This window comes from Phaethon aethereus (assembly GCF_964289735.1).
Source record: "Phaethon aethereus genome assembly, chromosome: 3".
NCBI lineage: Eukaryota > Metazoa > Chordata > Aves > Phaethontiformes > Phaethontidae > Phaethon > Phaethon aethereus.
Window position 1 is genome coordinate 52782099 of NC_138576.1, and position 17764 is coordinate 52799862.

At 37.5% G+C, this 17764-nt stretch overlaps 1 protein-coding gene across 1 annotated transcript in view; it reads right to left on the reverse strand.

Annotated features, from left to right (window-relative positions):
- Positions 1–17764, reverse strand: part of WASF1 (WASP family member 1) — a gene marked incomplete at both ends in the record, with an annotated part of 31445 nt that overhangs the window by 2763 nt on the left and 10918 nt on the right. The window contains 5 exons of the mRNA XM_081997554.1: positions 1134–1313; positions 3438–3610; positions 4428–4545; positions 5228–5381; positions 14444–14578. Of these exons, the coding sequence (XP_081853680.1) occupies positions 1134–1313; positions 3438–3610; positions 4428–4545; positions 5228–5381; positions 14444–14578 (760 nt within the window). The remainder of the gene's footprint in view (positions 1–1133; positions 1314–3437; positions 3611–4427; positions 4546–5227; positions 5382–14443; positions 14579–17764) is intronic.

Here is a 17764-nt window from a genome sequence, read left to right on the forward strand (position 1 = left end):
GTATAATTCTCCCCTCCCATCCCTAAGTAAATCTGAATTATTTTTCTGAAGTTAAGGGAACTAGCAGTTGATTAATTGCTTCAATTCACAGAACTTTAAAAACATAACAGCACAAACAATGAGGATGAGCTATGTTTGAAACAGGTATTTTAGGTTTAATGACAGGGTGAGTGAGGCTAATATAAAAGGTGATAAATTCTTTGTACAGAGAGGTATATTGATATGCTAGACACTCATAGTGCAACGAATAGGTTAACTGAAGCAAACAAAAGGGAACAGTAAAATTATTTTCCTGAAATACCACTAGAGGATTTCTTTCAGCTGTTGTGGAAAATTAATCTAAAGAGTTATGCATTTCTGTGTATTATCTCCTGAATACATACATACAAAAAAAATCTTTTCAAGAGACTAACATCTTGCTGATGTAGCAACCCTGTGTGAATTAACTGTCCTCCATTCCAAGTTGTATGTACCTGACCATAAAGTTAAGATTTTGGGTATAAAACAATAGGGGAGTGACAACCAGAGCCTCACTCTAGAAAATGCTCTAAGTATGTATCCAGTTCTGGAAAGGCATAGAGAAACAGAAGACAAAGACACTTGGGGGAAGACCAAAAAAAAAAAAAAAAAAAAAAGGCAGTTGCAACTTAGCAAATGTGATGAATATATGGTTTTGACAGTTGACTGTCTTACTGTGATATAGTCTTCCTTTCATGTAGGCTGAAACACAGCATAGTAGTACAAGTATCAGATTTGTACTACTGGTACTACTTCAGATTTTGGAAATTTTAAATTTCCAAAATTCCAAAGCTAAATCCTGAGATTTCAACGTCTTTCACAGAAATATTTTCCATACAGTTTTTTGTCTTGCCATTTAACTCCGAAGGCAACATAGTCACTGTATTAATGGCAAGGCAAGGCCTCTCTCCACAATGGCAGCCTACGGGGTATAGTTTCTCTCTAACTCCTGCATGGCCCTGCAGCTGTGGATGCGTCAGGGCTGTGGACTGACACAGCCCCAAGGATGTGTGTACTGCCTGGGCTGCATGGAAATAATACTAATGGACCATTAGGGGGATGGTGGAAAACTAAAACCCTCCAATAAATCTGCATGTGGCTTGACCACTTCATACCTAACACAAGGAGGCACAGGTTTCACGTCGCCTGCTCCATGCATTGGAGGTGGTGGTGGTGGTTCATGAGGTCTGACCAACACTCGCTCCTCAGCTCTGTTCAGAAGTTCAGACATCTGGCTATAGGGCAATGCAGAAAGTGAGTATGATCCATCCATATGGTCCACATAGGCTTGAGATCTGTAGAAAAATAGTGAAAAATGATCCAATGTAAGCTTTAGTGAAAGTATTAGTGCCCTTAGCTAATGCTCTATACTTGTTTGATTTCTGAATTCAAGTATCTTCTCTGCACCAATGTTGCATATTGTACTTCATGGCTTTTAAATAATTTATCTCACTTTCTATGCCATTGCTTCTAGCAGCTCAAGGGTTTAAAGCTTTTGACAGGTATATCAGACAATTTCTACAGTATGTGTGTGATCTTAGTGTTTATTAGTCACATTATTTTGACTTAAGTAAATGTAGCAATACGATCAGAAGTACACATATACCAGAGTGTATTATGAAACAGACATTATACTCAGTAATCATTTCTGCTCCTCAATCCCTACATACATGCAACCATCTTCTTCTATAACATTCATGAAACAGCCATCGATGTTAGAACAGTAGAATTTACAACTGAGTAATTTAGCTGAACTTCTGCCAGAGAAGTATTCCAGTAGAGAGAACCCATTACTCTAGACCTAACACTTTGTAGCTATACAACAGATAAAATAATCTAAGTACCTACTCTTGAGTAGTAGCAGTAAATAAAGATAATTACAGATTAAAAGGATTCACCTTCCTTGTTAATGACAACTTTAGACACACCTTAAGGACCTGATCAGTTAGGAAATTTTAATTAACTATTCAATTAAAAATTTTTAAAAATGTCTCTATTAAATTCAGAGGAAATGTGTTCACAGAACACTTTCCAACAAGCAAAGGAGTACCCTATGTATTCCACATACACCACTGTAGTATCTAACCTATTAAATTCTTCGGGGGTGAAGTCTTACTCTGTTACTCAAAAGCACGGTGCTATTCTGTATCTGAACGACATGCTCTGCACATGTAGTGGTCCCAAGCACTACAGCATTATTCACAACTGCATTACTAGTACTGAGATAAAGTTTAGGCCATGGTCCTGGATACAAAAGGAGTCCTGCAACAAGTGCGCCTAATGTGGAATCTGATGTACAACACAACAGAAGGACAGCAGGAAAGCAATGTTTCTGCCAACGATTTGACACAGTAGTTTACAAAGAAAAGATACTATAAAGGTGTTCCCAGAAAAATGGTAATCACCATAACTTGAGTTGTATCCCACTGACTGAAATGCATTGAGACCATTTTTACTTTCTAAATTCAGAGCGCTAAATTTTCTACAAACAGGCTTTTCCATTTTTCAAACAGAAAACACTAGCTCCTAGAGTTGTTGATAATTATCCACTATCACTATTAAGTTTGTCTGAAGGCCTTACAAAGCTAAACAAAATACTCTGTTACGGTGCTTTTGGCCAGTGAAGGATAGGGGAAAAAATTTAACTGTTTTTTGGAGGACAAGGAACACTTTTTAATTAAAAGCAAACAAACAAAACAACCCCCCAAAAGCACACCACCAAAACTCCTAATATGAGTTGTCAGCCCTCTTTCCTATCAGAAGTTTCTCAGCTGGTTTTGCACAAACACCAGAAGTACAAACACAGCAGGTGTTTACCACGTGGTAAATGTGGTAAATGTGGAAATGCTACTTTTAGCCACCAGCAAATTCGTGCTGCGAAATGAGAATCCAACAGGTTGGATTTTGTAATGGACTATAACCAGAAATGTCAATCAAATCTTGGATTTGCTCAAGAGTAAAGAGAAGCTCAGTGATCTCATCTGAGTTCCAAGTGGATGTTTGTTCACATCACACCCACCCTACAGTCTTGGCAGCATCTACTGAAGAAAAAACCAAGAGACTAGAATAATAGGGATTTTGTAGGTCAAGACTGGAATGTAGTGACACACCTAGGTGCAAACTTGCAGAAGCGATGCTACACCTTCTTCAAGTTGCAGATGACAACACATCCTCAAGGATACAATGAATTCCAAGGATACACACTACTCTTAAAAAAAACAAGATAATAGCTATTCTTTTAAGGACACACTGACTAGGTATTTTAAAACTGAGTTTTGATTGAGCTAAATCAATGATTTCCAGTGCAGTTCAAGAATAGCAGTAGCATCTCATCATTTACCATTTCTCAAGCATGTTCACTATGTAGTATGAGTATCTGTACTGAATAAAGGATGGGGGGAAAAAAAAAAAAAAGAAACCTTGATTCAAAATGTGAAGCTGGGCCATTAGCAACTTCAATGTGCTTATGTAAGAGGTTAGCATCATCTTCTGCGAGCTCCGGACCTTGGGCTAACTTCTGCCACTCTCTCCGTCTGTCATGAGGTGCCCTTGGCACTTTCTCTGGTTCATGAGGGCGATCTAGATTTTTCTGCTGTAGGAGAGTTGTGCAAACAAAACTGACAACTAAGACACTGTCTTTTAATTAGTTGCATTTAAGCATCAGTCACAAAATAATGAAAAACAATCCCAATTCAAAGTGCAAGAAAAATGTACTTTCGGTCTAAATATGATACGTAAACCAAAAAGACTTGTAAGAGGCAGAAAATTCAACCTAGTGAAGAACTAGCTGAATAATACAGAGAAAAATAACTGTATAAGTAGCTTTTTATTCTAAGTCTGAAATGAAATGATGAATCTGACACTTATATTTACTGCATCTATGTATGAAATATACAGAAACATGGTGAAACAAAAAGTAGCATTACCTTTGCAAAAGTGGTTGTTTAAATTCAAGAAAATAAAAACAAAGTGCCCTATTCCTACTAATTCCTTTCTAGTTTAGAGTAAACATATCTATTCGAACGTCATTCAAGCTTTTTCATCTGTCAGATTGTCAGAATTTTGTATTATATAAAAGTGTTCTAGTGAAATTCTTTACTTGCTGTATTCCTCCTTTTTTCTCCTTTTTGAGTCATTGCTAGAAGACTTCCAAATTTCGGCAAACCTGCTGTTAGTTACATTAAGACAGCATAAAAGCTCTAGGCCCTTCTATATTATTTTATTATTATTATTGAATACTTATTTGTTAAAGTTGATGGAATTGAATGAATACACATAGTTTTACTTGAATGAAGATGACTCTGTAAAGTCTGCATTGTTATTAATTGCATAACCAAAAAGTACCATATCTGCAAGTAAAACCTCTCTAGGAAAAAACACCACAAGCTATATAAAACTAACAGATATACCTTCTGCTTCCTCTTTTCTTTTCTTTTGTCCTCAGTGTCCTGCAACATTTTTTCCTTCCACAGATCAAAGAAGTATGAAGGATTGGTATAAAACTTCAAACCTTCTTTTCCATCATCTCTGAAATACAATGACACAAACAGGGCATAGTATTTATTTGACAACACATGAATCCAAACTTTAAGGCAAAGGAAAGGCATATTAAGGAATACCTAGTATCTCAGACCCTGAAATATTTTACCGAAGAACATTAAAAAGATGAACATTGACCTCCTGTGCCATCATTCTTTACTATCTTTTCTTGTATTCAAGGTCCTGATTTTAAAAAAGTAACTTCAACACAAGCTGTAAATAAAAAAGAGTATCATAAATCAGAGAACTCCCATTCCAATGACTCAAATCTTGTTCTCAAAATAATGAGCAAATGTGTGTGGCTGCTCATGTTCAACTACTGAAAGGAACTGACTTTGCGATAGCAACAACATTAATTTCCATTAAAGACCTTTCTACATACTTAATTGCTTATTTTCTTCACTTCACATCCAAGAGCATTACACAGTTCAACAAATACAGAGTAAAAAAAAAAAAAAAGGATTTTTCCTACCACTTGAATAAAGTGCAGTAAAGTTTTAACGCTTATAATGTCCTCTGCTGCTTGCATTCCGCCAGAAGCTTCACAGTTTTCTAATGTGGCTCCTTAAATATTCAAGTGCTACTCAACACGAGCAATGTGCCTAGATAGAGTATCTCTATTACATAAAATAAGCTACAAAAGGCTTTTGATTAATTTTATTTTACTAACCTGTAAGGGGTGAGAATGTTAAGCGGAGGAGGCTGTTCACAAATGTCATAAGTTTCTTGCAAAGGAATAGGCAGAGTTTTGCGGTCAAACAGCTGTTGATCTTGAATTGTGGAACTCCGGAAGGCTTTTCTCATTGTAATGTCCTGCAGTGACACTGGAAGGGGATATTGCCATTTAAAAAAAAAAAAAAAAAACAAACAAAAAAACCAAAACAACCAAAGATAGTTTATTTGGATTAATCTGGAATTGCTTAATGCTGGTTAAACTATAAATATTAAGCATTGCTACTAGTATCTTCCACATTTTACAGCAAATATTAATTCATCTAGCACTACTGCCATGGCAAGATATTGTCAGATTATGTGAAAAACATCCTCGTAATGTTCTAGCACATTATCCTCTATTTAACTCCACAGGAAATTTTTGCTCACCTGGACAGATCTCAGAACTCTGACTCTCCAAAGCAGTTCAACGAATTACTTACTGTAGCTATCAAATATCATTCTGTAGTTCAGAAGTACCTAATAACGTTTACCAACTCCATTTCCCAATCCTTTTGGTACTAAAAAATTCCTGTCTATCTTGAGGTCTTCCCTTTATACTACCAGCAAGCCAAACTTTGCATTCCTTGCACGTAGGTAGCAGTTCCACTGAAGGCCCACTGAGATGCCAAACCAGCAAATCACTTAAGTTTACGCTACTGATATCAGTGAGTTTTAATGGAAGGTGATACTACGTTCCAACGCATGAAACTAGTCAAATGTTGCTTTTTAATCAGACTGTTTAATCAAGATGAGACTTCTTTGTTTAATTCAGGTGAGACACCTTGAGTTTTTAAGCACAGTAGTTAGGAATACTCAATTATCTTCATGTAAGATCCAAATGAAATTAAGACCAGGTGAACACAATAGATTAAACAGCAATTTGAAATATATTGACTTACTGCTGCTAAAGCCCATATATCTTTTTCTATTTCACAATCATGACAATTTAGGAAAAGATTAATGGAAAGCAACCACAACTGGTGAAACTTGCACTTTTAATTTTGGAAACAGCATACATATTCAGTGTCATATTTCCTTCCCTCCCTGATCTTCAGTTACTACATCTGTGAAGTCCAGGTGTGTTTGCAGCCAGCATTAAATTTTCACTAGATAAAGCAGCAGCCCTTTTCATTGGCTTGGGCTTTTTTTTTTTTTTTTTTTAATAACAAACAATACTGAAAACATACAGTTTTAAGACATACTAGCAAAGAGAGTATTTTCAGCACACGCATTTTATCTATAAATTATCTATAAATTTATATATATAAAAGTATAGATTTATTATTTATACAATTATATATAAAATATAAATGATATATTTTTATAATATACTAAATATATATAATAATTTTTCTATAAATCTATATAAATTATATAAGTTTATGTATAAATTATGTTTATTTCATACAAACAGGTTGATAGTAGTGCCCCTTTACAGAAGATGAGAGGACACCCCACCATCCCATATCTCTAGGGCCTTTGGCAACAATATTTTAGAAGAGTGCACCTGTTGAAGCTGAAAGCTGCATTTTACTCTGGTTCATTAACACATACAAGCGTACACATACGTATGTACTCACAGAGCTGGATTTCTACTGTATGATCACAAAGGGGCAGAAGGCAGGATATTTTCCAGAGGGCTTGCAATTCCTGGGATGTTCTGTCTTCTTACCTAAGTGTATTGGCAGCATCCCTTGTGAGGCTAAGGATGGGATTTATTTGATTTTCAGTTTGGCTTTGAAGTTTGTTACAGTTGGCAAGGTTGTGTGCTCCTGGAAAAGTTCCTACTTTTTACCCTTAGGTTCTATTTCATTACAATGTCTTTTATTCTTTTTTAATACCTTTAATTAGTTGCTCAGAAGCCTTTTTAAGTGTGTGAAAGTATTATAACATCTGAATGTCAGCTAGGGGTCTCAACTTCTGCAGCTATTTTTGCACTCATAAATAACCATATCTATTCTGTACCTGTCATGAAGTACAGGTTGTTATTTGCTGGCAAAAGTTCACGGTTAGAAGAACTGGGGTTTACCTCATCTAAAAACCTAGTCTTAGATTCTTTTATACTTCAGCTGTTTTTCCTTTGGTTTGCTGGTTTTACAAATCTCACCAAATGTGCTTGTTCAGAGTTGCTTGGCAATCCTGCAAGTCTTTAAACTGTCTGTCACTTATTGGAGACTATGCCAACAAAAATAAAAGTTAGGATACTTCTCTTTGAACCTGTGTACATTCTGAAGGCAATGAGGTAAACTAATTTATTCCAATAAATACAGTTCTTTGTTTTAGTATTAAAATGTTCAGAGACTATATGACACCATATTACTGAGACACACATTGTTCTATAAATTCTTTATTAGTGTTCCTTAATCCCGTCAGTGAGAAAATAAAGCCAGTCTAATTCATCATCTCCATTTTCTTGTTTAACTCTCCACTTTTTGTAAGCATGTACAAGGGGATAACCCACCTGAGGATAACCAATCAATCCCCAACAATAAGCACAGATTACTTTCTCTCTGCAACTCAGCTATGTAGCAAAGGTCTTCACAGAAAACACACACTGTCGAATTTCAAACAGCAAAACAGCATTTCCTGCGCTGATATCCGGTGACCGGCATTCCCTGAAAACCACACCGTTATTCAAACCAGCTGACTGTATTAGGACAACGTTACTGAGGAAATGAAAGGATGCGGCACACAAAATGCTGAGGACCATGACACTGGTATAACTCGCCTACGGACAGGGATCAGGTAAATCTCATGCTGCAAGCAGAGCGTAATCCTGGGCTGTGCACGGTTTGGCTTACAAAGCCATTTGTTTAGCTTGCCAGCTGGCTAAGAAACAGAAGCCCTGCCTGGCTTGCCACCTCGGGGGGAGGATTATGTGAAAACCTGTCTGGTCATCCGGCCACTTAGCTTTGGCTAGTTGACAAACTGGCACAGCAAGAGGACAGGTCGAACAAATTGGACGTATGAATTCAGGTGTGAGAAGAGACAAGACACTGAAGGATGAGTTGGAAATGCTGCAGGCGTTTGACTTGATGCTGATAAATTTAAGCTCCCAGTTGCCTAATTCCTCACTAGCACCAGAACCTTTGTATATAGCCCAAGATCCTAAATTTCATATGCATACATTGTCCTGAAAGTCCATCTGCTACACCACTAGCGTCTACTGCAATGAACAAAAAAATGGAGTCTTAAATAATTTCCTTAAATGTTGAGACGTTCACAATTTAAATTAAACATTCATTCAACAACCTGAACAAATGCCAGTTTATCTTTAGTGTGTCTGTTATTTGGATTGTACAAAAAGACCTATTATATCAGCCAGTCTACCTTTCTGTACACCACAGTATTTTCAACATAATTAAAAATTATCTGTCAGAAAGCTAAACTACCAACCTTTTGTACATTTGGTTTTGAGAAAGATATGTCAGTCCATTTTTATTTGTAATCAACAACAAACTGGGGGAAAAAAAGGTATTTAAATTACACTCTATTAAGATAAAATAAATGGATTTCTTTTGGGCTGAACTACAAATTAAAGAACATATTGGTAATATATATATAAAATAATGTTTTACCTCCTGTTAAGCCTCTCTATTAAACTGCAATCCCCAATTTGTAGTAAAAGTCAGGTATGGAGCACATCAGCGTAATGACAGAAAGTAGCTATTTTTGCATTGCAAAGATATTAATTTTTTTTTTTTGCTTCACCAGAAGAAAAAAACCTGTTACTATATTTTTTTTGTTTTAAACTCACTCCAATGTACAATTTATGAAGAGGTTCTAGGCCAAAAAATACCATTCTTCTAAAGGTGGTAAAGAAATAAATAATATGTATTTCTTTTAAAGGCTTGCTTTCTCAACACCTTCTGCGCAATTTCATCCTGACAACTTTTAAGACCATGAACTCTTGAATGCCACAGCCATGCCTCTTTGCAGAATGTAATGACTATGGGAAATTACATACAAATCAATGGACTTAGTTGCCCACAACTCCCTTTCTCTGTTCAAAATCTTACCCAGTGATTTGAAACGTGCAGGGAGGAAAGAATGACAACATCGAATGAATAACTTAAGTCATAAGATTCCAACTAAATATAATTAACTGGGGGGAGACAATTCTCGTCAGTTAAAGATTTGTGTGATTCAGTTCCTAAAGTCGCTGCAATCTGATTTCTACTTCATATATTTTATTTTTTTAATGATTATCCACTTCAACAATGCCTAGAGTGACACAGATACTAGTTTTCTCTGCCATCAGGATACTTCTGACTGGTCACTGCAGGTTTAATAGTTGCTAAGCAGAAAGACTACTTCTGCAGAACAGAAACTACTCTCCTTTGGTCCTGTCCCCAACACAAGAAATTCACATTTTCCGAAATACTGATTTTAAAAAAAATATCCAAAACAGCTCAAGCATTCTTTGGATAGAGAATGTGTGTAGCTTAACTACTACAGGTAAACGAAGTGAAGGTGTAAATGTTAGAGCAATCATTTTAAGAGGACTCAGAAGCTGTTTTAAATGCAGCATGTAGAACCAGGGAGCCCCGAGCAGCCCGTTAGGGAAGATGTGAATCACTCAGCTGCGTCAAGCAGTAAATCTGCTGGTGAGTCTGAACAAAACCACCACATTATTTAGCAAATGACATTTTGTCCAGATCCCTCTTCTTATATACGAAATACAAATTATACAATATCACAGCTTTACCACTGAACTATTAAGCCTTGGACACACTAATTTAAAACTGATTTACTTACTAAATAACTCATAAATTGAATTGAGGGCTAAGAAAATTGGAAGAAAAAGCACAGAGAGCAGTTGGAGCTCAGCCCATCTGCACAGATCTTTGAGAGGGAGACGCACTCAAATCCAACATCTAGTTAAGGGGAGATGTGCCAGGAAAAGCGACCTGCTTTAATCTGATTTAATAGTCTTTTTCTTTATTTGACTTTGGGGGTAAAAATTCTTATTAATGAATTGAAATAGTGTTATTCTCCACATTAACATATAACACATGGAGGTCATGATCCAGTTTTCATGTGCTCACTGTTCTGCACCTTAATTACATTTATACTCAAGTCACCAAATTCCTCTTCAGAGGCTAGAGGCCATAAGTGAGCTGCCCCTTAAAATGGGATTTGCCACCCTTCCTTCTAAGTCTCACGATGGGCTGAGTATCCCGATGTGAAAATGTGACCGAGTCTCCCATTTTCAGAAGTATACAGACTACCATCAGCTGTGGAGCTTTTTAGGTTTCTCCCCGCCAGATGCCACCTCTTTTGCCTACAGCAAAACCTCAAGTCTCTCTTTAGCATTAATCCCGCAGAACGCCTGAACTACTATCCTTTTTATGACAGGGCAGTATTTCTAGAATGTTTAGGAAGAAAACCAAGCACATGTATTCAAAGCCAGAAACCTACTGAAATACAATTCACAACGCTGTTTCATTCCTTTCCTGAAGTATGCTCAGCCACAGCACTTCTGCCATTAAGTTTTTCAAGTTGCTTGTCACAGTTATAACAGATATGCTGTAGAAATCAAGAATTTGATACACGGCCTTTGAGATTAAAATCCTCTCCAGTTTGAGATTTAAATAGAATTAGGCAGTTCATATTAAACAACCACTAAATTAATACCAAAATATGCAGGTTATGAATTCTCCTACCATGATACCATTTATTTCTCAGTGATACACAACTATTTTCTAACACTTCATTACACTGTACATCAGAGCTGTACTGTCTATCAGCATTTCAAAAACATACAACATAAAAGCTAAAATGAATATTCTTTTAAAAACTGTCAGATTTCTATTCTTTTAAAAACTGACAAATTTCTACAGATATGAAATTATTTACTTTTAGTAGTACTTCAAGCTTAATGGCACAAATAAACTCACAAAATGTGATAAATTAAGAAGAATATATCATTATACTTATAAAATTTGCATACATATGGTGAGAGTTAGTAGTGTTATTTACAAAGTACATACTGAAATTAAAAATGGTTGCAAAGAAACTATACTCTTAAGGTTTATTTTCTGACCTATGATGATATCTTATATTGCAGAGCTACTGAAACAGTCAACCTTAGCACACCTCCATAGCAAGAATGTATTTTCCCAAAGCTAAAAAGACCCCAGATAGGATAACTCTTGAATACATATAGGCTAGTTTCCCATACAATTGAAATAAAGTTCAGTTTACTGACTGAAAGCAGAGGATTTCTTTTTGTCCGTATGCAAGTTTAGTATCTCTTCTGAGGGGAAAAACACACATGTATGTAAAAAGAATAAAGTATGCAAAAAAATCGATTACAACATGAAATTAATAATTCTGTGAAATCAAGAACTTGGAAACAGTGTAGTAATTCAAAGCAAACCAAGTTCATAGCAATTCTTCTGTGACAGAAAGATTAAGCACCAGGAGTTAGTTCCTTCAGGATACAATCCTAACCTTGGTTTCATTTGGTTTTATTCTTTCACAGAGATATTGTAATAATTCAAAATGAGAAAACTGCGACACGGACTATTAAAAAAATCTAGAGCTTTTTATTACTTTGACTCTACCAGAAACATCTTGTCAAATATCTGCACCTCATTCAATGAATCTGACTGGGCTGGTTTTGTTCATGACACTTAGCTTTAAATGAATCCTAATTTCTTCCTCTTGTGTAATAGCATGGGCCCAAAGGAACACATTAAATCTTCTATTACTGCCTGCTGGCAAAGAACTAGCAAATGAGATTCATTTTAGAAGTATAGCCCATTTTACACATGTTGTTAGCTGAGCAGAAGTACTGCAATTTGCTTAATTCATAGAATCATAGAATATTTTGGGTTGGAAGGGACCTTTAAAAGTCATCTAGTCCAACCCTCCTGCAATAAGCAGGGACATCTTCAGCTAGATCAGGTTGCTCAGAGCCCCGTCCAACCTGACCTGGAATGTTGCCAGGGATGGGGCATCCACCACCTCTCTGGGTGACCTGTGCCAGTGGTTCACCACCCTCATTGTGAAAAATTTCTTCCTTAGATCTAGTTCTTGCACAGAGGGTTAAGAAAGGCGAGAAAGGTAAATCCAAATGTTTCCCCCACACTTTCATGCATTAAAATCCTCCAGCTATTTTAGCCCAGATCAGGACTAAACCAAACTATTCGTGATGATTTCAAGCCCATAACAGGCTCAGAAAGTTTCCTGATCCCTAGTTTTTAAGGAAATATAATACCGAATTTTCTCTCATCAACTTTGTCCTCACCTGGTGACTCATTCTGGACAGACGTTTGTGAATAAAGAACACTGGGTATGGCTCATAGGCTCAAGGCCCGGATATTCTTAGGCTAATAAAAATAGTAATTTAATGGTTCCTGACACTGAGGACTGCATATGTTCCTCTGAAGTACTACCAGTCACTGTTATTCTGTGGCATGAGAGACAAACCCAGGGTATCAGATTTGAGTCACACTTACCCACTCTGGACTTGATCAAGTAGACCTCTTTTCAGCCCTGTTTTCTTTAATTGTGGTGTCTGTCCTTTCTTCAGCTATACAGTTTAGCAAATGCTGTAGTATACACAGTAGTCTGAAAAGTTATTGATCTGGTGCATTTGAGACTACATACTATTTAAAAATATTTCTAGCAGTACTCTGACATCAAATAGTTACGGATATTTAGTACTGAAACCTACAGCCAAACTTGTCAAAGGCCATTTACACAGGAAAGTACAATCTTCCATCTTGCTATCCTGTAACATCCTTAGACGCTTTAACTCTATGACTTAAAATGGTCCCTCCATTTTCCTGAAACATGAACGGTTGCCATATTAGATATGCCATATCAACATATAACCCACTCTGATTTAAACCAAAAACTAGGCTGTCAAGGGTAAATGCAGAACTGACATTAACACTCTGGAGTATTAGAGCTCTTACAAAATTACAATTGCTGACAGTTTGTTACTGTACACAGAAAGGATTTTTGTCATTATCCAATCATAATAAACATGGTATTTTATTGGAAAAAAAGGTGTATGCGTATGATTTATGCTCAGTTGTCAAGAGACTTGGAAAATCCCATTAATGTAAGAATTCCCCTAGGCAAGTCATGATTTGGTGGAAAATCTGCTACGAGCTGTGAACAGCTGTCTTTTGAAACCTGCTCTAAAATTAATGTCACACAAAATACAGAATCAAAACTTCCTCAGCTTAATTTTGTTATTAGTGAAATTTCAACATTGGTAACTAAACACAGCCTTAAGACCATGATCCCAGTTTGACACTTCATTTTTCCTGAATGACACACAACTATTATAACTAGACATTCAGAACTAAAACAGCCTTCTAGACTTCAAAATTGGATTCCACAGGCAATCTCAAGTTATTTCTCATGACAGGATGTTGCTCTACTTTCTAGGTCTTAGCCATATAGTCTAGAACACCCTAAAACTGTTTGGGGTTACAAGACCTTTCATAGCTCCACCTGTTACCAACGGATATCCAGGAAGGCAGAAAAGCTTCATGGCATTTACATGCTAGGTGGTCAATCTTCTTGTAGTCATCACAAAGCCTATGCATCATTTAAATCTCATACAAATTCTACCTTATAGGCATGAGCCATACCCTACTGACTTTTGCAAGTACTTGCTTTCTCAGTGCTAACCAATATTTATACTTCTTAAAGCTATTTAGGAAGAATCCAAGGGGATATATAGCATCAACAAATGGAATTATACAACTGTAACTTCATACAGAAAGTAAGGTGGTAACAAGTTAAATGCAAAAACCCTACTTGAACAAACAGTTACATCCCATGGGAATTAGTAGGAAAGTAGAAAAAAAAGAGTAAAGACTTATCTGCAAGCATTCACATAATATATAATAATATTAATACTATTAACTCTAATACATAATACTACTGAAGTGACACATACCCTTGTAGCAGTTTTTATGTAAATTCATTGGTAACAGTACTGTTCAGTAACCATGAAAATGTTGAGCTGAGAAAGCTGCTCAAGGATGTAAGAGAAACCTGTAGCAGGAATAGAAATGGACTCTTTCTCATGATGCTTTGCTCTGTGTTCTTATAAATATAATTTAAACTATTATTATTTCCATTTCATGTATCAGTGGTGTCTGGATGACAAAATAAGAAATCTTCAATGCAGGAGTTAACTTACATTCCTCTTCCTTTGGATCAAGCTGTGTAACACTGACAGATAAGCGATCTACACGTTCTTGTAAGGAGTTCACTCTAAATGAGAAACTGTGTGCTTCGTTGAAAAGTTCACCAAATATATCTTCAGCATATTTACCTGAAATATGAAAAAAAAAAAATTCAAGCATACCACAAGACAGCCAAATGAGTTTGCCTTGCAAAAGATTCCTAACTATTTTAGGTAAGTAAATCTAATATGCATGAGTGTCACTTGTAACAACGTGTACTTACTGAGCTCACTAAGCATGCTTAAGAAAAGTAACTAGAAGTTAAATACTTACTTGTAATTTACTTATCAGAAATGAAATTATTTAATACATTACAGGACAGATATTCAGCTGGTATAAATTGATTTAACTATGCTGATATGCAAGGAACTAGACTGGTTAGTTTCTTAGATAGGTATAAAAGGATGATTTCCAGCATCTGAATCCGCTCCTGTACGAGCAATAACTGATCTTTCCAAGTGAAACTTATCTCATCATTTCTCAAAATGAAGCACAGTTTCCACTCCTATTGTACAGAGGACCTTTCTAAAACAGAAGATCAGATATTTATATCTGGGCTAATTAGAACCAGCCTATTCAAAAATACACAGTAAAATAATAAATCCTCCTTTGAAGGATCAAAATTCTAGAAACTGGCCGATTTATACTGAAGTAAAAGAAGAATCTCCTTTGTTTGCTTCAATGGGCATCAGACATTTAGCCCAAAAGAGCAGGAGATTCAAGTACCATGAGAAAAGGATCAGTAACGAGTTTCTTTTCTACAGATAGAGTACTCCATATAGTGCTTCCAATGCCCCCTCCCGACTCGAGTTATCTGCCAATGCCACTGAAAAAAACCACTAAACTGCCTAGCAAAATTTATAGCCACATTTCTGAAATACCACCTGATAGCTTTTTAAACTTTCTACCATACTGTGAATATGTAATTTGTATAGTGTTTGTGCACTTACATTGGTTTTGGAAGTACAAATCTTATAAATTTCTAACTACCTGGCTTGCACACAACTTCTGACAGGTACAATAGGAAAAGACAGTTATGAACATGTTGCCTTTGGTGAACAATACATCTGGAAGTATATCTAAAAATGAGGACATTTTAAAATAAACACATCAAAAGGACAAAAATTAAATCCCTACAGGTACTGTCAAAATTACTTAAAGTTACTGCGTAGTAAGCAGAAGGCCAGTGCATACTATTTATTAAGACTTAGGTAATGACAATAGAAAACCGGCATGACTATAAACAACAGAATATAAAAGGGGATATCAGAAGAAATGTAAAGCTGAAGAAAAGAGAAAGGATCATAAATTCCAGCACATTAAGCATAAAAACAAAAAACTAGCCTAAGGAACAACTGGCAAACTAACAATAAATATTCCTTCAAAGACATGAGTAGCAAGAAAGCCTGCCAGGGAGTCTGTAGAGCTAACTGGTAATGAAGGTATAACGGAATACTCAGAGAAGACAAGACCCCTGTGGCCAAGCTAATTTAACACCTTCCCCTGGTGTTCAGTGAAAGGAACTGGAGAGACCCTCAAGCCAGAACTCTTCACAGAATCACAGAATCACTAAGGTTGGAAGAGACCTTCAAGATCATCAAGTCCAACCATTAACCCAATGCTGCCATGTTCCTTAAACCATGTCCTGAAGCGCTGCATCCACACATTTTTTGACTACTTCCAGTGATGGTGACTCCAGCACCTCCCTGGGCAGTCTGTTCCAATGCTTGACCACCCTCTCAGTATTTTTCCTAATATCCAATCTAAACCTCCCCTGGCGCAACTTGAGGCCATCTCCTCTCGTCCTACCGCTAGTTACTTGGGAGAAGAGACCAACACCCACCTCGCCACAACCCCCTTTCAGGTAGTTGTAGAGAGCGATAAGGTCTCCCCTCAGCCTCCTCTTCTCCAGATTGAACAACCCCAGTTCCCTCAGCCGCTCCTTGTAAAACTTGTGCTCCAGACCCCTCACCAGCTTCGTTGCCCTTCTTTGGACACGCTCCAGCACCTCAGCATCCTTCTTGTAGTGAGGGGCCCAACACTGAACACAGGATTCGAGGTGCGGCCTCACCAGTGCTGAGTACAGGGGCACGATCACTTCCCTACTCCTGCTGGCCACACTATTCCTGATACAGGCCAGGACGCTGTTGGCCTTCTTGGCCACCTGGGCACACTGCCGGCTCATATTCAGCCAGCTGTCAGCCAGCACCCCCAGGTCCCTTTCCGCTGGGCAGCTCTCCAGCCACTCCTCCCCAAGCCTGTAGCGTTGCGTGGGGTTGTTGTGGCTGAAGTGCAGGACCCGGCATTTGGCCTTATTAAACCTCATACAGTTGACCTCTGCCCATCGATCCAGCCTGTCCAGATCCCTCTGCAGAGCCCTCCTACCCTCCAGCAGATCAACATTCCCACCCAACTTGGTGTCATCTGCAAACTTACTGAGGGAGCACTTGATCCCCTCATCCAGATCATCAATAAAGATATTGAACAAGACCAGCCCCAGAACCGAGCCCTGGGGAACACCGCTTGTGACCGGCCGCCAGCCGGATTTAACGCCATTCACCACAACTCTCTGGGCTTGGCCATCCAGCCAGTTCCTCACCCAGCGAAGAGTAAACCTGTCTAAGCCACGAGCCGCCAGTTTCTCCAGGAGAATGCTGTGGGAGACGCTGTCAAAGGTTTTACTAAAGTCCAGGTAGACAACATCCACAGCCTTTCCCTCATCCACTAGGCAGGTCACCTGGTCATAGAAGGAAATCAGGTTGGTCAAGCAACCTGAAGTCAAGGTCAGCTTCCTTGCAGGAGGCTCAAAGAAAATGAAAGGACTGTATGAAAATTACAAAACTAAGTTGACAAAATGACCAGTAAAATATTAGTAACAGTTTGTAAATCTCCTTAATACTCACTGAAAGGTGGCAAACAACAGTAACGTTCACAAATTTTTTCATGGAATGTCTTGAGAGCTACAGGCCTGTAAGCCGGACACCCAGACAAATGAAACTGCAGCTGGTCGAAGAGACTTACATGTTGGAAAGATTTGGAGCCTGGGAGATAAGTCTGAGTATTGTACATGCTTGCCTTGCTCTTATTCTTGGATCATCTGCTATTAGCCACAGTGAGAAGCAAATCAAAGATGCATCCATTCTTAGAACCTTTGTCTTTAAGCACCAGTCCGCAGTAAAATAGAGATGGAAAGTTCATAAAGTCTACTTAGCTGGCAACTCACCTAACATTAAGAGTTTCTAATATATGTCTTGAAACTCTGAAAAGTTTATGTT